This window comes from Euwallacea fornicatus, chromosome 31 (assembly GCF_040115645.1).
Source record: "Euwallacea fornicatus isolate EFF26 chromosome 31, ASM4011564v1, whole genome shotgun sequence".
Lineage (NCBI taxonomy): Eukaryota > Metazoa > Arthropoda > Insecta > Coleoptera > Curculionidae > Euwallacea > Euwallacea fornicatus.
In genome coordinates, this window is record NC_089571.1 from 1,733,710 (window position 1) to 1,755,090 (window position 21,381).

The 21,381-nt window shown below is 40.1% G+C and overlaps 1 protein-coding gene across 4 annotated transcripts in view; it reads left to right on the plus strand.

The window, feature by feature from the left end:
• Nucleotides 1-21,381, plus strand: part of LOC136348067 (pikachurin-like) — a 207,456-nt gene that overhangs the window by 113,364 nt on the left and 72,711 nt on the right. For all 4 annotated transcript variants that reach the window (XM_066298616.1, XM_066298615.1, XM_066298614.1 and 1 more), the window contains one exon: nt 13,015-13,216. In XM_066298616.1, coding sequence (XP_066154713.1) covers nt 13,015-13,216 — 202 coding nt within the window. The remainder of the gene's footprint in view (nt 1-13,014; nt 13,217-21,381) is intronic.

Consider the following 21,381-nt stretch of genomic DNA (forward strand, 5'->3'; position numbering starts at 1 on the left):
GCCCTGAAACACCTTGTATACCAGTCACGTGGTTTGCACTTGCATCATTCAACTCGCTGGGAGTTCCTTAAAGCTCAGTTTGTTCGTCAGATAGACCCTGCCGGTAACTGGAGTTTAAACATGAACCCGGATATTGTTGGCGCAACCACCTCTTATGGTGTTAACTTTTTACGTAGAAATCTTCTAATGCTTAAAGCACGAATGAGTAGAAATTGCTTCGAAGCCACGGTCAAGTGTCGGATTCAAATTTGTTGCGAAACGACTGACTGATTCACTCACTCATACTGAAATTAAGACAAAGTTTTAATATCGTTACACTCGAGCTTAAAGCCACAACGTTAAAGGAAATCTATCAATATGACATAAAAACCCTCAACTTTTATCGAGAAATCCAACTTTCATGAAACGGAACCGATGCCGTGAACTTCTGAAAGGGCTTCTCAAAAGGGCAAAAATGACGGCAATTCGTTGGAAATTTTATGAGTTTTCCCGGTGCTCTTGTCTTTTTCCAGTGTTTCGCTTTTTGTCGACACCTGATCGATTGCGTACACATATAGCCTTAAGGACGTCCTCCTCATTTCCAAACTTGCACCGAGGTAAATTCTCAAATGCGTAATGATCAAGCCAAATATAAAGCTTTTTTTCTATTTATTTATTTATTTATTTATTTAAATCTTTGCTTTCAAGTGAGAGCGAGGTGTCGACCTTCAGGTCTTTCTGCCCTTGAAGGCGTTTATACGTACAGGGTCATTCAAACTCGACGCCCCACCCATTTTATGCGAAAACAGTTGGGCTTAGCAAAATAGTTTTTTCACCAGATTAAATAAAAGAACGTAAGCTACAATAAATGCTAAAAACGTTGAAATGTGGAAAGCGACGCTCGGCGTCGCGACGCTGACTTTATGTTTTTTTTTCAGAAACATACCCTTTTTTTTTCAAAAATGTGAACATTGATACATTCTAAACAAGTTTTGTATAAAAAGTTTTTTGAAATTTCTAATCATTTAAAAGCTACTTACAGGAGAAACAAATATTGACATATTAGGTAGTCTTGGGGATATACTTCGCTACGCACTTACGCATTAAGTAGGCGAAAAAACAATGTAAACCGTTGCCTAGCAACACAAACATTTAAATTGTCAAGTATTTTTTATTTATTTATTACGTTTGTGTTGCTAGGCAACGGTTTACATTGTAGAAGTATAGTAGCGAAGTATATCCCCAAGACTACCTAATATGTCAATATTTGTTTCTCCTGTAGCTTTTAAATGATTAGAAATTTCAAAAAACTTTTTATACAAAACTTGTTTAGAATGTATCAATGTTCACATTTTTGAAAAAAAAAGGGTATGTTTCTGAAAAAAAACATAAAGTCGGCGTCGCGACGCCGAGCGTCGCTTTCCACATTTCAACGTTTTTAGCATTTATTGTAGCTTACGTCCTTTTATTTAATCTGGTGAAAAAACTATTTTGCTAAGCCTAACTGTTTTCGCATAAAATGGGTGGGGCGTCGAGTTTGAATGACCCTGTACATTTATATACAGTAAATTGGGTTATTTAGCCCATTGATGAACATGGTCGAATAGGGCTGTGCTGGGGAGTCGGAAACGGAAGCGTTTTGTGAGTCTGGTTTTGTAGAGAGGGTCTAGTACGACCCAGTTATGAGGGTTGTTTCTCCATTTTCCCCGTATTTGCGCCAGTTTCTCTGTTATCTTTGTCACGTCTACGAGTTCGTAAAGCATCTGCTTGGAAGGGTTGTTCCGACGTCTAATCTTAATAATTAGTCCAAATGCAGTTTGCTCCGGAGTTTCTCCATATTGTTATATCTTTTCTCGTGCGTTTCTTCCCTGTATGCGTCCGTAGTCCTGCGATTTTTAACCGCCGGAGCGCGCCCCCAGGAAGGGGCGCTTTTACCTAATTTGGGGGGGCGCAGCAGATTGAAAAACATTCTTTAGATTTTACTTAACAGAGAGAGAGAGTAACTTATTCTGAGGACTAATGGCTCACACGCATCTGATTTAAGCCGCACAATCTCCGTAAATGCGGTTCTGCATTAGAGATGGTCACTCTCAGTTCATTTTCTACTTGAAGCTTATTTCGGTATTTAGATTCATGGCGGCAAGTGCGGAAAATCCAGTTTCACAAAGATAAGGCGTTGGAAAAGGCAGCAGATTCCTAAGCCCTTTGGCTTTTATAAAGGAAGTTCACTCGGAAGTTCAGTCCGGAAATTTGTTAAAGATTTGTTAACAAAATTTGGTTTTTGTGAGGTACTTGTTGAGACATTTGCCAGTTCTTCTTGCAGCGACAGCCCGAGAGGGGCGTTGTCAAATGGATTTAAAACCCAACTCCAGACGGACAATTCGACGTCATATTCTGCAAGGAAATGTCGTCTGGAATGCAAGTGATTCCAATATTTTCGATTCCAAACACCCCCCTTGGATCTCAATACGGTCTTCCTGAACTAACCTAACCAAAACTAATACAGTAGAATAAAATTTTTACGGCCTGCAGCCCGTTATTCCTTTCCTTCCAGACTCCTTGTGGGCATTTAATCGATTGCCCGCACATGTGGCCCTAAAGTTTTCTCCAAGTCATCATATTTAGCACTTTATTCTCTGTGAGAAGTCAAGAGTGAAGTATAAGGAAATCTGCGGATTTGTAAACCGAGAAAAATTTGTTACTGTTTCTAAACCAGGGCTTGGATCAAATATCTCAGAGATCGATAACTGAAGTTAAAGGAAGATTTGAGGAAAAACGGGTTAAGGAAAGAGAGGCGGGGGGCTGGATCTGACTAAGTTATTAACTCGTAATGAATAAATTTTGAACATAGTTGACAATATTTAATTTTTGAAAATAGTACTGTAAAGTCGACGCTCAAAATACTCTCAAAAGTACCCGACTCGAAATTAATTTGAGGATTTTCAACGGATGCAAAAACTCCCTAGTTTTAGAAAATTTCGTAAAACGTTCGGAGAAATGCAACTTTTTCTCTATATACGACTGGAAAATTTTTGTTTTTATCTATTTTCGGAATTTTGAGACTTCATATAGTAATCTAGATGTGTCTAAGCGGTTTCGGGAACTCGGGAATCACCACATTAGCGCCATTCGCGATTGCAGGAGAGGCTCTCTTCCAATCTTGCCCGTCGATTTTCTTAGAATTTTTTTAATTCTCTAGAAGTTTATAAGTTCTCTCAGAAAATAGAAAAGCGTTGGAGTTTCTGAGTGATCCAAAGATTATCGACTAGGAGAGAGCAAAAACCTTTCGACCTTCTTATCCTCTTTTCACCTCCATTGTCCGGGAAATTCTTTAGCTCCAAGTTGTCTAAGAGAGTAAAGAAACGCATTGAAGTTCTCTAAAATTATCAGAGTAAATAAATGCGGTGAACGGAAAACTCTTCCTCCTTCCTTGTAGAACTTTTCCGATACGCTACAAAAGAAAGTGCTAAGAAATTTGATATGTGACTTTTGTCTGCATTCTCTATGACAGGAACAATAGTTTTAATGATCGGTGCAACAACTGCTTATCGGTAAATTTCCTTTTTTCCTACTTGTAGCATCTTCTGAGGTCTGTTTTGGTGCCCGAAAGTTGTTTCAACGATCTCAGAAAATAGAGCCATTATTTCGTTCTCTGAGAGATTTATGGAATTTCAGAAACTCAAACTTTGGTGCTGGAACCCGTGACAATTCGATAGCGCGTTCCTACGATTTCTCTTCGTTTCTGCGTTTCTCATCTTCTAAAACATCATCTAGAGTACTTATATACCCAAACGGCCTAAGAGAATCAAAGAAATCTCAGACAATGCAGCCTGCCATTCGCTCTCTAAATCTATCCAAAGAATCTCAGCGATTACAACATATGATAGCAAAAGGCCTCTGTTTGCCTGATTCGACAATCGTAACAGTCCTTATGCTCTAAAAGCCTCAAATAATGTGTATAAATTACTGGCACTCTCTTGTTTCCCTCAAAAGCTCTAAAGAATTTCCTCCCGCTTCCAGTTAATGGCATTTTCTGACACGCTCTGAGTGTTCCAAAAGCTGCGCTCAAGAAATAGAAACATTCCTTGGTTCCCGAAAAGTATTCAATGAGGATATGCAGTAATAATATGAGGAAAAGCTACAACAACGAGGAAACTTTCTCCTTATTCTTGGCGGCAAGAGAATTGCTCTATTTAACGCTGCGCATTTCTCTTGCGTAGTCCCGCTAAGCTGGGTTATTAGGAGTTTGAAAAACTGTGCCTAAGGGCCGATATATCAATATCCCGGCAACTTTGCCACGAAGATAATTTCTATAAAAATTGAGATATTGGTCAGTGCTATAATCTGAATTCATCATATCACTGGAAATCATTTTATTGGGAAATTTACCAGGACGTTGATATATTGATCTTGAAAGTTTTCACGTTATCTCGGGAAATAGAGGAACTTCCCTAAAATCTCGAAAGTATGTTGAGAAATACAACTTTGTTTTTCCACTCGATGACTAGAATATCGGTCTTTGTTTCCCTGTGGAATTGCCTGAAATCCTCCATGGCATTCCGATATATCCATTAGAGTTATCACCCTTATAAATTCGTCAGCACCTTAATTTAGGCATAGAAATGTTTTTTTTCTTCTACAGAGGCATCTGCTCTATGCTCAATGTCAGGCGAATCTCTCCGTTACCCCTCTGTAGTACTTGCTGAGGTATTCTCTACTTCTATGATATCGACATTAAAGATATTCTAGTAACTTCATCGGGAGATTAATGAAAAGGAAACTGAAGGGACAAGACCAGTACACGAGGTATGTCCTTGATCCAGTCATGTATTCCTTCCGCAATTTTCCTCTCCGTTGTCCCAGAACCGTATGAACTGAAGACATTTTGGACGTTTTAGCCTATTTCTTTGCCTTTCTCAGACTGCAAAGTTAGAGAAAAAGAGGAGAAATCACATGTTCTCTTGTCGACAACATCGCCTGAGACATCCGTTATTTTTATATAATTGGACAACTGATCTTCAGAAATGATTTAATAAAAGTCTCTGCGAAATTATCTGGAAAACTATCGAAACAAAATCTCGTTGCAAAATACTCCAGAAGGCAAGAAAATGCGAAATTTTCGCAAACTCGTATGGAAGAAATTTCAAAAACGTTTAGAACTAATTTAGAATGTCTTGAGTGAATTTTGAAACTATTCGTAACATCTCTTGACTAACCTGAACTTAAATGAAGGACTTTCAGGAAGATATAAACTTGAATAAACTCCCAACTTGCCCCATCGTTTTAAGGGTCACGAAAATCATAAATTTAAGAAGTTCGGTAACCTTCGATGTTTATGGTAATATACGCGTTGGTTTTTCTATTCTTCTCTGGCTATTCTAGGCATTTTCCACGAGAAAAAATCCATATCTATCAACAAACATTTTCGTCATAAGGGCTCTGCAAATTACACGTGTTGCACACCTAACGGTTTGAGGCACATTAATCTTTTCCATCCTTTTCCATTCTTTCAAAATTTTAGAAATCTATCGAGTAATATACGGATTATCCAGAAGCGACGTTGAAATATTTTTGAAGGAAATTCTGGACTTAACATCGTAAAAAAGCTTTTCAAAAAAATCCTTGTTAAGGGGACTAGAACCCTTTTTTCAATTTTTTACTTGAAAATATTCGTGATTTAGCAATTTGATTTTAAAAATTAAAAGTGTCCCAAAAGAAAAAGTTGGGGCAACACTTATGTAGGAGACTCCCTGCATGTGACGCCCCTGGCTAAAATCTCAAATTATTATCATAAAAAAATTTCCCATTTCAATTTATTAAAAATATACCGAATTTCACTATTTTAGCGCAAATTGTTCCGAAATTGTCGTGAAAGAAGCTCCTTCAGAGTTCCCCCCACGGGGGGTCCAGCCCTTTGGAGAAGACATTTTTTGGGAATGTTGATAAGAACTATTTTTCTTATTTTAATCTCAAAAATCACTTCCCAAAATATTTAAAGTTTATTTCCTGCCACGCTGTATATGTATCCGAAATTGAGGCAAGACGATGTAAACAGTATCACTCATTTTGACCCATTGACGGGTTACGGATCATAAAAGTATGAACCATACAAAGTTTCTGCACAAGTATCTCCAAATAGATTGAAGACTAACGAACGAAGTTGTGAACCATCATCAGTCCATCATCCACATCATCAGTGAGTCCAGCACATACTCCTGAGTTAAACTACATTGATTTGTATATACTTTTTCCTACATTTAGTCGCTTCCAGATTTATCAGCGACCTTGTATGATGGGCGGATTGTGAAAAACATTCGGTTTTATAGCTACATGTCTATACAGATATACTATGTACGGGGCATAGCATTTAACCTGGAATATCTGGATACATTTTTCGAGACGTTTTCGAGATATTCCAGGGTCGGCGCACTTTTCATATGCAGTATATAACGTATATACAACGTGTCCCATTTAGCTTGAAATATCTAAATATGTCGAATAATGGGCTGTAAACATACGTTTATTATCGAGCTTTAATTATTCTGAGGGAGAATGTGTCGCTGCGAAAGCTGCTTCCCTCCACCCCCCGTGGGGGCGGGTGGGCGACTTAACTTTTTAATTTCAAATGGCAACCACCATTTTTTCCATTCGTGCTGGAAACTACTGTAACTAACGAAGTTCAATTAATATCGTGAATGGAAACTTCCATTAAAAAAAAATCTATGGTAAGAACAAGTGACCAGTAAACAATAACGTAAATAGATAGACCATCTCTAACGTACGTTCTGTTGTTAATGCAGCTTCACGATAGAGTACGTGGCCGTAGAAGAGAGAATCGAAATGGTTTTGGTGTATGGTGATAACCTGGTAGGCATTTAGATAATACCATCAACCTCCACGCTCAACGTTTTCCTGAAAAACCACGAACCCGCACCTCTCTCTATCGTGTAAATAAATAATTTATCAATAAAAGGGCTGTAAATCAAGGAGAAAAGAACTCTCCCAGCTCCTGTGTGTGGAGAAAACAAACAAATTTCAGTCCTAAGTGCTATAACTTTTAATCTCCAAGTGGACACAGGAGAAATACCAAGAATGTCAAAAATTTCTTACGTGATAGTGTGGAGAATGCTAAGGATGTACACGTTCCATCCTTATCATAACTCTTTACACCAAGATCTGCATGAGCAAGATGTCCGAAATCCTTTAGACTCTCGTGAGCGGACATCTGGACAGGCACAACAAAATCCAAATTTTTCCCGTTTTCCATTATTTCCTAACGAGTCAGCGTTTATAAATCGTTGTACGGTTAATACACATAACACTACTGGAGTATTGAAAACCTGTATTGATCTCAACAAGTTGATTACCAGCGCCCTTGGATTGTTCACGTATGGTGTGGAATCATCGGTAGTGAACTCATCGGCCTTCACATGATTGAAGGGCAACTTGAACAGTGAAATGTAACGGGACACTTTGAAAAACGGACTGTGAATATTACTTCACAGCTTAAACTTGGAAGTGTGTCAAAATATCTGGTTTCGACATTACGATTGTCCAACTCACTATTCTGCATTGGCACCGGAAGTTCCTGACCACAACTTCAACGGTCGATGGTGAGCGGATCCGGTGCAGTGAATTGGCCTGTTAGATCTCCAGATCTCACTCCGTCGGAGTTATTTTTGGGGGAAATCTCAGAGATCAGATGTACGAAGAGATACTGACCGAGCGTGAGGATATGATTCTCTCTGGACTACAAACGCTCGGGCCAATATTCCAGAAGAGACACTTTATGGATGTGAAAAGTCCCTTAAAACCTGGATAAATAGGTGTGTTGACGTCGAGGGACGCTGTTTCCAGCATTTACTTTAAATGAAAAGCTGTAAAAAATTTACTATTTAATTAATTCTAAAGCAGACACTACCAAACCTTTCGGTAAATCGCAAGCGAATGTGAAATAGAATCAACCTGTTTTCTGGCTTGAATTGGAAAAAATGCTTTGGGAAATTTTTCCTTATTTTTCACGTATTTTCCGAATCTGCGAAGAAAATGGAGGTTGCCGTTCAAAATTAACAAAGCAAACCCCACCCCGTTCACGTGGGGGGTGAAGCGGAATCAGCTTTAACTCCAACACATTTCCCCCTCAGAGTACTTAAAGCTCGATGTTGTTCATAGAATGCCTAGAGTTCAAGATGTTCCAAGTTGAATTTTACACACTGTATGTGCGGTCGCGGTGACATTATGTCTTCGCCGTGTATAAGTAGCTGTGACTTCTGCCACTCTATGTCTTGAGGCGGCAAAAAGCTTATGATATAATTTTCTGAGCTTTTCTTAATCTCATTGTCACTTCGTGCCAGCTACACACCACCGGGATTCGTTACATCGTGCATTGTTTCCATTTGTCAGAGCCCTTTCTTCGGAAATCAATCCATCATCGTTGTAGAGTAGTTTTCCCGTCTACGGTACTCAATTGTGGATTTTTTGTATCAAATTGATAATGGTAGGAGTAACTCAATCTCCTATTGACTTGAACGATTTTTTCTCCATTAATGCGTTTATCCATTGTTTAAATACGTACGTTATGGTGGAACGCACGTTATCCACGTGAATTTTGCCGTTCGGTGCACGTCCGGTAAGGCCGGAGTAAGGAATCTTGGACTAGGGGAATTTATGCATAAAAATTTAGTCCGAGGCCTAAGCCCGTTCTGAAGGCGTTAGCAACGAACTTCTGTATATTTAACATTTTTTTTCTCTATAATAATAATAATAATATGGTGTCACGTGTGGAAGGAAAATAATTCGACTTTGCGAAGGGAAATAGAGACAAGTTTTATGCCTCTTTCGCCTATCTAGGACGGAAAATTTTTTAAGCCGAATTAACAACAAATTTAAATTTGCGAAAAATCATAAACCAGGGCCGACATATTTCATAAGTCAAAATTTTCTCTATGCGTATTTCACAATGCACGTGGGAGACATACTCGACTCAGACCGATCGACTGATTCGATTTGACATAAGCGATCTGGCCATAATTTCGTTCACTGAAGTGTTATTCGGATCACTTCACCCTCACCTCCATTTCAGTGATATAGATTATTTGAAATTGATCCTGCAAACCCAATAGATGAGTAAGATTGGTCCGTATAGTCTCGAGTCCGGTATTTCGTCAGTTCTGCAACGATTTTGTCTGTCGCTTACCGTTATTAAATTTTTAAAAATCCGGTAAAACGCTTTTACCGATTTTAATGAAGTCGCAGCTCTTTAAATGAAAATACGTGAGCCCTATCAGGAACATGCAGAATTACTCTCCGATATCACAAGTAAATGGCGAAACCGCACCTAACACCTCTTTGCCAATTTGAAGGTAAATCTAGAATTTTTTTGTTTTTTAATCTTCAGATATAAACTTCAATAAATTCCAAACTTACTTTTTGTGATTTTGAAGGGTCGCGAACATCGTTAGATCTACATTCTATTATCGGGTAAGCCATTCTGAGTGGAATCCAAGAATTTCGGGGTTGATAGCGCTTCCAACTATCTCTGACTGACTTACCCCTAAATATAAAACTTTATTGGCCAAAAAACCACAATCTTCATATAAAAAAAACTCGTTTCACTTGCCTCTCCACCCGAACACAAACTCGGACAACAGATTCAGCGAGACCTTTTTGCTTAAGCAATCAAATCAGTAATTTGATTGCTTTTATCCTTTATCGATTAGCTAGTGTTACGTAATAAGTAAGGGAGCAGAAGTGGATTTTCCTGCCCAATTAACAGCTGAGTTGATTAGTTTTTTTTTTTTTTTTTTTTTTTTTTTTTTTTTTTTTTTTTAATGGATAATGGTAATAATAGCTCAGTTTCCCATTAATTTTAATGGCCCTTTAAATGTCTGTTCGTTAATCCGTTTACGCGTTATTTAAATACGTATCCTAGAATGTGTATTGCCAATAGGCATTTCGCTTTTTAGTGCGTATTCGACAAGTCCGAATTACGCAACGGATTTATGCAATCTATGCATAAACGTCGAATTCGCCAGTAATGCGCATTCTGGTGAGGTCAGCAATCTCCCTCCTGTATTTTTGATATACTTTTTACTCTTTCATAGTAATTAGTCACTGTTACAAAGCGTTATTCATTGGAGAAAAAACGGCCACACCCTAGGGGGAAAATGGAGACGACTACTCGGTACCGATTCTGCGAAACGAAGGTTCGGTGAGATTGGTTCATGCAGTGTTGATGCAATCCTGATACTTCATCAGTTTTACGTAGTGACCCTGGCTTTCGTTTCCATTATTAAAAATTTCCATTTGAATTTTAAAAAAATTCCAGTTTTTGGATAAAAATGCAGGAACATTTTCAAAGATCTTTAAGGGGAACCCCCATTTTTGAAGTTCCCGAAGGGGGCAGTTCGGCCATTCAGGCCCGAAAACAAAATCGCATATCTCCAGGTCCGAGAGACGGAGCGTAATGGTCGAGGTTCCAAAGTGGTCTCCGTAGGTCCAGGTTCGAAAGAGGGATATTGATCCTATCATATCCGGCTAAAGAACCCCGACCTCCCGTGCCCGACTTGGGGAGTTTGGCCACTCCGGTCCCTCCGGAGGAAGCGCCGTCGTGCTTGTTCGTGTGTTATCCAGGTGTTAACTGCTCTTAACATCTCTCGACTAACTAGAAGTGCAATGAAGGATTTTTAAAGATTTCCAGGCACAAATTTGAATCATTTCTGAACTTGCCCTGTGATTTTGAGGGTCCTGACTGCTACCACTTTTACATTATGCAAGGTGATATTTTAGCTCACCAACAAAGCGAGGCTTGCAAAAAGGTGAGGTCATTTTAATAAAATTAAAATTCATATACTGAGTGTTCCAAATCGGATGCGCTATCATTGCTATTTCTTAAACGGTAAGAGTTACGGGGTCGGTTGTATTAGAAAAATGTGCTAAATTTCATACTCTTCTGAGAACTGTAAACAATGTCGACAAATGATTTTAGGGTTTGTGAGTTATTGTGAAAAAACTAAAATTCGGTGAAATTTAATTTTCTAAATAAATCGAAAACTTTTTCATCAAAACGTTTGATAGAGAAACTTCATAGTTTGAAAACTATGAAGTTTTCAAAAAAATTCTATCCTGTGATACATCATTGTAAAAAGAACTTGGAAACATGGCCAGGGAGTGTACAGGTCCGTATTTAAAAAATGCTGCTGTCATTACCTCAAAAACTAAGCAACATTTAAAATTGTGAAATTTACTGGTTTGTAGACACGAGAAAACTATGAAGTTTCCGTATCAAACGTTATACTGGGTGTGACACTTCTAATGTCACTGAGTGTATTACGGTTGTTAACTAAGGAACAGATTGCTCCAGTGCAGAGCCTAACTCCCGCCTTGATATCGGACGGACTTTCCAATGAAACAACGTGTCGACTAACCATTTTTTCCATATTCGCGAAATTCCTAAAAGCGTCCACTAAAAACCGCTTTCCAACAAACCCAAATCAACGTGCGGCACCCCTCACACTTTAAACATAAGCGTTTTGAGGTTAGGTCTTTGTACTACAGGTAAATTTTAATGCAACAAAAGCGCCATCTATATGTCGGGTCGGGCACTCCTGGGCCTACCCTCGTACTAATCGCTCTTGTGCATCTCCTGGACGTGGAGGCTCAACAGGCTGTAGATAATGCGAATGAACGACTTCGCGGTTCAGTACACTCCATAAAAAAGTTTGACTTAAATGTGCGTTGAGTGCTACTCTTCGAGTGCTAATTCCAGAATTTACCACAACAGAATGAATTACAGCTTCTTTTTATCTACATTATCTTCACGTCGTCGAATAACTGCTGCGAGAGCTGGATTGCCTCTTTCTCGCGATGCTCTGAAGGATTCGGGGAAATTCATATGTCGAAGTTGAAGCCTGTGTGGGAATCTTTCTTGATATTCTCACACGTTGATTGGCAGCTATTGCTGTTGCAGTAGCCAAATACGGAAATTACGTGAACGTCCTCTTCGGTACTTCGACGGTGAGCAAATTTGACGGCAAATTGACGTGTGTCATCTGCATTTGTCACATTTTGTCCTGGGACTCGTGCGGATAAGTCGATTCGTGGGAAAAATTCGTTACCTCACTGTCGTGGAGTATGCGTTCTTGCGGGGCGAGCGGACTTCGAGAAACCGCTGTGATAACTTTACTTTTTTCGTTCGTACAACTTTCAATGATGAGCGGAGAACCTTGGATTCTTCCAAATTGCTAAAAATCGGACAGGTCACTCTGGATAATATCGAGGAGTGCGCGGGCTGACCGCGTCCCAAACCATCCTCGTTCGAACCGGCTCAAAATACAAAACTTTACGGCCGGAAAAACGTAATTTCTTTTCAAACCTAATCGACCTAAAAACTCTCTTTATTAAAAAAACTCGTTTCACTTGTCTCTTCACCGGAACAGAAACTGGGACAACCGATTCAACGAGACCCTTTTGCTTAAGCAATCAAATCAGTATTTCGATTGCTTTTATCCCCTATCGATCGCCAAGTCTTGCGTAATAAATAAGGGAGCAGAGGTGGGTTTTCCTGCCCTGTCACGCTATTTCATTCTTCTTGCCGTGGAAATGAGAGGGGATGGTCTCTTGAACTGCGAACTCCAGAGAGAACGATTAATTACTGTTTAGGGGGGAGATTAGATTTAATTGATCCTCAATGGAAAAAGGCGGTATGATAGATTAGGTGTAAAGTTTATGGACATATCAATGCTAATTCTCGTGGAGGAGCTGATAGTAATTGTGTCGCCTGGGGCTTAAGTGCACCATTAGCCCTTATGTAGCAGTATATTTACCATCGCCCCCATTCTGCTAAGCGTATTTGCTTTCTAAACGCACGCATAGAGTCTATACAAATAAACGGTGCAAGTGGTTACAGGCAATCAGGGCAAATCTTCAGAGTAAACACGAGTAACGCCTGGCAAGGCTTGTATAAACAAGTTTAATACAAGCCACGTAAAAACCAGGTTTTCAGCCTCATTTACCGGATACATTTAAATATTTCAGATATGGAAATACAATCTCCACGATTCACCGGCTCCAGTTGGCTGGCATTTCCAGCCCTAAGGGGTGCATATAAACATGTTCAACTCAGTTTGGAACTTCGACCGGAGGCGTACGATGGGATTTTTTTCCTGTCAGGAGAGAGGGATGATATGGCAGGGGACTTTATGGCACTATTGCTGCACCAGGGATTCGTAGAGTTTCGGTAAGTATAATCGTAAATCCGGGTGATTCCCGGCAACGAGGAGCACAGTCATTCTCGGCGACGTCATTCTTTCAGCGAAATAAATATTTTAAATAATAAAATTTTCTGCAGGAGTGACTATTTGGAATACTCGCCGAAAGCAATTTTAAAGCAGTTTCGTAGCTGGCAAAACGATCATAACTTTTACGAGCAAATTGTCTAACGCCATTAACTGTTTCCAGGGAGTCAGGCGAAATTTCTTTGCGGAGCTTTAATGGAAACGGTTTAGGGGAATTGATTGAAAGCGGAGCTTTTTTCCAGTTGTTGATTTAAATTACAGCCGCGGCCGTTTGTAAAAACAACTCTTTTAATTCGGATCCGCCGCACCCAAAAATATTTCCATCGGGAGCTAAATTACTCAGCAATGACTAATTTGCGGCAAATTGCCTATCATTAAACCAAAAGTCTGACTGGCATGATTGTTCCATAATGACGTTATAGGCGAAATGTTCCAGCAATTTCCCGTTCCGAAGGCACGACAATTCTGGTTTCGGCGATTGCCATTCCAACGGGAGCCTCAGCTTTGAGGTGAGAGAATTCGGAATATTCCGTGTTGCATGGTTTTCAGATTCGGTTTATTGCGGGTTACTGACTCAGATATCCACGTGTAACGGGACGTACAAATAGGTTTGAGCTATAGGAATTTAGCGGCATATTCGCCTGCCTCAGAATGCATCGCTCGCCTAAACGTTGAAGAGACTGGTCGGCGCCGTGGGTCACGCGAAAGGAGCAGTGGAAATGTCCAGACGTCTGGGAAACCATCCGACGGTCTGACGCGTTGGAAATGTGAAAATTCCTCATTAATCCCAACCACCAATGCGCCCTCCACGCATTTCTTTTTTTTTTTTAATGAAACAAAAAATGCTGTTTTTTATTAGTATTTCGTCACGAATTTGCCCACGACCAAGCTCATCACCCGGTATTTTCCAAAAACTTTATTTTCGGTCAAATCGGGTGCCGAAAACTAAAATAATGGGACAAACGAATGTTCGTATTGCAAAAATTCAAAGAAAGATAAACAACTATGCGTGCAATAGCAAAAATTAACCAAAAGCTCTCACGTTGTGAAAGCACTATTTGTAAAAAACTCAGATTATTATAAATGATGTTAGAGACCTCACGGGCGTTCCAGTAATCCGTATTTCCACCATTAGCTCCGGTGCAAAGACGGATTCGTGCTTTCTGTAAGATTGTCAATTTCTTCCTGAGGGAAACGTCCCCATTGGTCAAGAGCTGCCGGCTCTTCTGTGTCTCCCAGATTGAGTTGACGAGCCGCAACCTTGCTTCCATATAAACGTCGACGCAATGGGGTTCAGGTCGGGCGAACGAGGGGGCCAGGTTAAAACTCCATGTGTATCCAGGGTGTTTTCCGCGACTCTGCTGGCACGCGGTTGGGCATTGTCGTGCGTAAATAAAAAATCTTCTCCAACAGCACCTCTGCAAGTTGTTACTGCTGGTTGGAGCATCAAGTCCACGTATCTCAGTTAAGTTGGGTGGAACGGGAATTGTGGGAGTTTTTCCCCTGTCATTCCGCCGCCCTAAAATATGACTTTTTCCTCTTTATGTTTTGGGGCAGATCGAGGCGTAACTCGCCTTCCACAACCTCTTAAAACTCGGAAGCGTCGATCGCCAGATCTAAGTCCAATCCTGCTTTCGTCCGAAACCCGGACGTTTCGTCACTCGTCCTTTGTCCAGTTTCGATGCTGTAAACACTAATTTAATCTATCGCGTTTATGTTGCCTTGTTAATTCAGGGGCCTTCGGCTGAATAATTCCGTAGGTCGAAGTCGTTTTCTATAATAATTTTTTCAAAGAACACGCGCATCCCTGTCGCTCCTGGAACTCACCCCTCAAGTTCCGGATTTGTTACCGTTGGGTTTCGTCTTGAAACTCGAGCCAAAAATCGGTTTTCTTGATCTGCGGTGACGTTTTGGCGACTTCTCCTTGGCCTGTTTTGCTGAGTTTCCAATTCTAAGTACCTTGATAAGTCTTTGAAATCATCCTTTGCCAAAACGCAAATTCTACGGGCAACAGCTCTTTGAGCCGCACCCTGCTCGTCAAACGCAGTTATTCCATTAGTCCTCTCTGCACATTTGTTAATCCCACAGAAGCCAATTTAAGGCGGTTTCAAATAAAGAATGCAAATGAGCAAATCTGGGACGTGACGTCTAAATTAATACAATCGATACTACCAACGTTCCGACATTAATATTTTATTGAACCAAACGTGGTTTATCCACAAAAACAGCATTTTCTCTTATCCGAATGCGAAAACAAATCAGCGAAAACCCCTTTTTGTAAAATACTGGGCGATTCCACATAAGTATGGTTGTGGGTATAGCACCATGGTGTCCGACCATTTCTGAACGTGAGATAAAGTAGCCCTCCGTGACGCTACAGGGCCATCGGCATCTTCATGTGGCCACCCGAACTTGTTCGCATTTTGCCTTGTCTATATATTGTTATAACGCGTAAGGGCGCCCGTAAGACGTAGAGATGAGGGATAATGTACAGGGTGTCCGACTAAGATGTTCGCGGAGGATAGCTCAGTAACTGCTAATCTTAGAGGAGAAGTGTGAGGATAAAATCGAGTTTACTTTTTCGAAAGTATAAACTAAAAATGCTTTCGTTTAAGTAAGATACGCCGTAGCTCGTAGAATGTGGAACTTCGTCATCGGCGGCCGCCTGAGTGGTCCATTTGGACAAGTCCAATTTTCTATAAAGTAATTTTTTTTCGAAAAATACTTTTATACGTGTGAAATTCGTATATGAAACACCTCGTATAACACGAAATAGCGTCATTCTTTGCGTACCCCGATTTTAGAATGAGCAGGCCTCAGCCCCCAAACGGCATTAAAAAATATTTGTCCATTTGTCCTTTTTTGTCATATATATGCTGGGACACATTGTATATATACATATATATATATATTTAAGCACTCTGTATATGGCAAATGCGGTTTCGATTTTGACTATCCAGCCACATTTTGGACCACGATAACCTCGATACATCGTTACTTATTACCCATTTTCTTTACCATGATGACTATCTCCCTCCATTTTTGGACAGAGTGTGGATAACAAGTTTTCCTTTAAGCTTTGCGGAAATGACGCCTGACACGCCAGTAGGACCAACCCGTGGTCATTGCCCACTAATCTAAGTTAAAACCAATTGATAAAAATACTTGACCGTTACTCACGTGTCAGACAAACAGCCCTATTGACGATTCGGTGACTACAAATCCATCACCATCGTCAGAATCTGGAAACGGGAGTAGAGAAACGAAAATGTACGAAAGACGAATAGTTTATATGTGGAACACTCTAAAATTCCTTTTTCTCGATAGTTGGGGAATGAGGGTATTCTCAGTGAGTCATGCGATCTGGCTGAAAGGTCAATTCGAGCCATGTGGTCGGTGTTCGCTCATTGCCAGTTTCAGTTGAAACTGTGAATAATGCGAAATCCCATCGCTCCAACCCCAACTGGTGGGTGAATCGTTACTCCCAAAAAGTATAAAGAATAATTCGACTCAAACGCATGAAAACAGATAGCAGTGGCCAACGACTCAATTTTTATGGCCAAAGTTGCTTAATTCCAGGTACCGCCGTGAAGGTCTATTACGTCTACACGTTTCTTTCCCTTTTAGTCCCTTCGGATTGCATTTTGCTTTGTCTTTATTTCAAAATCTGGCAATTTCGCGTTAACGCTTCCAGATTTTATTTTGTATTAGCGTATGTTGTTCTGCCCAGTGGTCGCGGTATTATACAGTGGCTTACAAAAGTATTGCTACGACTTGAGAATCGCAGACGTACGGAAAAGGTTAAGATTAAAGAAATCTCGTGTTTGATGTGTTAGTTAAACGTACCTTAACGCTATGGCGTAAGCGCGAAAATCGAATTTAAAGCATGCTTGGAAGCATTTTTTTAGTAAATATTCCGTCAAAAAATACTCATAAAATCAAAATTTTATACAGTATCACCAAAAGGGTATAACAACGCTGACAATCGGACCCTTGTAGGCCCGCTCTTTGCCATAATAAGAGCATAAAGACGTTTAGGCATGGAATAAGTCAAACTGATTCTTGTCTCTGGAGATATTTTCTCTCGGTCTTTTTTCAGAAAAAATTGTCTAAATTCTCCATTTCTAACTTGTTCCTTTCCATTTGGACAGTCGAATTTTTGTATCCAAAGCCTCGCAAAGAATGGGGCTTAAGTTACATGACTGAGATGGACGATCAAGAATTTTTGGCATATTATAGGTGTACGCCGTAGAAGCCGTTGCACCTCTCCAGGACACCGATGTAACTCGGTGGTACCGCGGCTGGTTCTCTTTTAGTTTACACCGAAGGACCACTCTCGTTTTTTCCAGACCGAGAGAACCTGGATTTAAGCGCTCTTGTTCGATTATTTAATGCTTTAATGCGTACATGATGCAACAATTAATTCCACGCATTATAGGTTGTAAAGGACTGTAATTAGTTGATGGGTTAATAATAACTAGCCACTGGCGTTTCCAAGAACAATTAATTTGATAGGGTTGCAAGAGTTCGTAATTGAGTCCCTTGAGTGATGAAACCACACCCTGCTTGTACATATATGCACGGTGATTCTGGTCACTGTATACGCCCTGAGCGATGCGAGGGTGGGTTGAAGGTGAACCTTCTGAGAAAACACCGACGGAACTGACTTGACTTCGTTTCTCCGGTTCCCCTCTGTCCCCAGATCTCGGTTGCCCCCCGCAGGAGGGGGTTGCACCGTGGTCCAACAAGGCGGTTGGAAAATTTCCAACGTCGGTCAGTCCAATTTCTGTCCTTCCATTTATCTTGGTGACCATAAATTTCGGTTCCATGGGAACCGGAAACCAGCCCTTTGCTCTCCGATTGACGGTTACCATATATGTACTTCTTGCAACCCCAGATGTCGGATCTTGGACAATGGCCGAGGTGCGACCGATGTTGTATCGTTCTAAGACTTCTCGGGAAATTCCAGATACTTTTACTATCTAGCCTTGGTGAACTGCGTTACCGCTACCCTTTGAATTTCGGGCCTCGATGATGCCGCGAGTTTATTGGTTCCCCGGGTATTAGCCTTTAGAATATACTTTATTGCAGAAATCCAGGATTCCCAGAAAAGCCTGAACTGTTTCCAGACAATAGGCCATCTGAGTCGTCTCGTTGGTAAAACTCGATCATCCAATCCCACTTGTTGAATGCATTGAGGTTTATTAGCCCGCGGTATACAGGGTGATTTTTTTTTTAACAAAAAATCTAAAAAAGTGCCAGAGAAAAAAAAAATTCAAAAAAGCGTAAATTTTTGTTTTTTTTATATTATTTTGGTTCGAGGAATGAATGCGTCGCCGCTCATCCTCTCACCCGCACGCGCTTCAACCTAAGAAAATTAAATGGAAACATCTCTCCATTGGCACATCAATGGATGGCTAAAATCTTGTTGAAAGCGATTCCGTACGTATTTCTGCTTTTTGAACGCGTTTTTTCTTCCGTGCAAGTCGCCCTTTAAAGCTGTTATGTCTCACTCCTGTCTTCACATCTATTACTGCACGCCGCTCCACGGGGCCCAATTTGAATATTTACACGATTAATTAATAAAACTTCACTTCTCGAATCGTTTAATTTCTTGAATTCCGTTCATTTAACTCGAATTAAATAGTTTGGTAGGGCGTGCCAACCTCAAAAGGTGATTAGAAAAACACATTCAAAAAGCGAAAATGTAGAGAGAATTGTTTTCAGAAAGATTTCAGCGAACCATTGCCGTGGCAGAAGGGGTGGGTTCTCGTTAATTTTTTTATTAAATTGTGATGCGTGGGGGTGACCAGGAACCCACTCGTTTATGGGCCAAACGGTGCCCCCCCAAGAAATAAAGATTTGCGCGTTTTTCGGGTCATTTTTATGTTGCGGCGGTTTTCGAGGTTGTTCAGGCAGGTTCTGAAGTATCGCCCTGTGTATGAACATTGCTATTGCGCAACACCGCCATTAATAAAAGTTCCCAAAGCACCTTCAGTCCAGCTCTTGCCACTCGAGGGACGAGCCCCGATACTCGTTTGGCTTGACCTCCACGTGGAAGACATGGCGGAACCATTCTCTTCTCTGCCCGATAATTTAAGTTGATGCAATTCTTCCGCGCTCCGCCTCAAAAAGGGCGAAAATGGCCACTGTCCAGATTCTGCTACGTTGACGTAAGCAACTGGAGCTCGGTGCTTGCCTTCAGAGTTCTCCCGTTTTTGTAGCTGATCCATGCCAGAAACACGCCATGAAGATTTGCCATCACGTGACTTCATCTTTAATTTGAATTTTGGAGATTCTCGCAAGGTTCAGGCGATGGATTGGAAATTCGTGAATGCCATCACGATACCGATCCGCCATTGCGGCTATTCTCGATTGATTTCGATTTTCGGAGTTTTAAAATGATCTAAATTGCTGCTTCTTTGTGCTAAAGCCATAATATAAAGTTATTACGTACGTCATTTAACAGTTTTATAACCCCTGCCATACCACTAATTGAAACGTTATTTCGATCTAAGCTTAATAGATTATCGGAACGCTAGTTGAGCTGTTTTCGATTGATGTAACAATAATTACTATTTGTCATATTCAGGAAATTAGATCGTTACAACATAATGCATTTATGAATGTTTTAGTGAAGATGTGCAAGTAAAAGATAAATAAACAGGATAATTGCGGTTGCTGATTATTTTGCGAATTTCGTCGAAAATGCGAAATTAACGTTGACCGATCCGGGCGTTTTCGCGTTTCCAAATTGCAAGGCCGAAAGCTCCGTTGGAAAATTTTCAGCGGGTCACCCTGTACGAATTGCCGATGAGTGACGTCATTCCCTTGTTGTGTACACGTAATCGCGCCTTTCGTACCTTAAGAGGGCTGAAAGTCTATAATAAATGTTCCTGAATTTTTTTATCTTCATAGTCGCTTGTACTCTCATCACCATCGTCATCACGCACCATCCATCATTGTTGAAGAGTTCCGTTCCTCTCTTCGATACTCAGTCGTTGATCTCCTCTCTCTATCAAATTGACAAACGTAACAATAGCTCGGTCTTCTAGTAACGTGAACGATCTTGTCTCTATATCTGTTAGTACGTTTCCAAAAAATCCCAATTAAACGAAGAGCTTTGACTTTATACACCTTGTACATAATCACATGATTCGTTACTAATGATCATACCGAAATGACTAGTGATCTAACTTCTATATTTTCAACAATTTTAAATGGCTACTCTTACAGAGCGTTATTTATGGTAGAAAAATAGGGGCACCGTGTGCAACCCAAAAGGGTCCATGTGAACCTTACGAGTCGATAGTTTTCGGATGTGAATTTTACCATGTCCATTTGATATATACGAACCAGTTGATTCGAGCAGATTTAACCCCTCCGACCAGTGCTTCATTCGCTGAAATCTTGTTCAGATCGCCCTCTCCCCCCCGCCACTGAATTGTCGGTTCTTACGTTTCGTCAGTTTTCCAGCAATTTTGTCTTCTGATTCCGTTATAAAATATTAAAATTTTAATAAGATATTTTTTCCAATAAAACATGGTTCATTTCCTCACTAGTTACATAATGAAAACAACTATCCTCATACAATAATTCTGCTAATACGTTGAATCAGTAACAGCGAAGGCCTCCATAGTTAATACATCAATTATGGACGAAGTCGTCATGGAATACCAATCCATGTGGCAAGTATGGTATTCGCCCATCTTGCAAAAAAACAATAATTACACCAGCGGTAGCCGCAAAGAGTAATATACAGCGTTTGCAAAAAGTTTTGCAACACGTTGAAAATGTTTATAAACCTGATATTTTTTAAAACTACTTAAATAAGTATAATTTTATCTCAAAAAGGCGTTTAATGATTTATTTTCAATATTAAAATTTTTCACCTGTATCCAGCTGGCGCTACTGACTTTTCATTTTCAAATGGAAAGATTCGCGGTGTACTGCGTCAAATTAAAAGCAATTGATTAAAGGATTCAATGGTACATGCAAAACTAAAATTTCACCTACAGATTAATTAAAAAATAAAATTGTTAGATACAAAATGAATTAACTCGGTATTACATCGAACAATATTGGAATTCCTACAATAAATACTCGA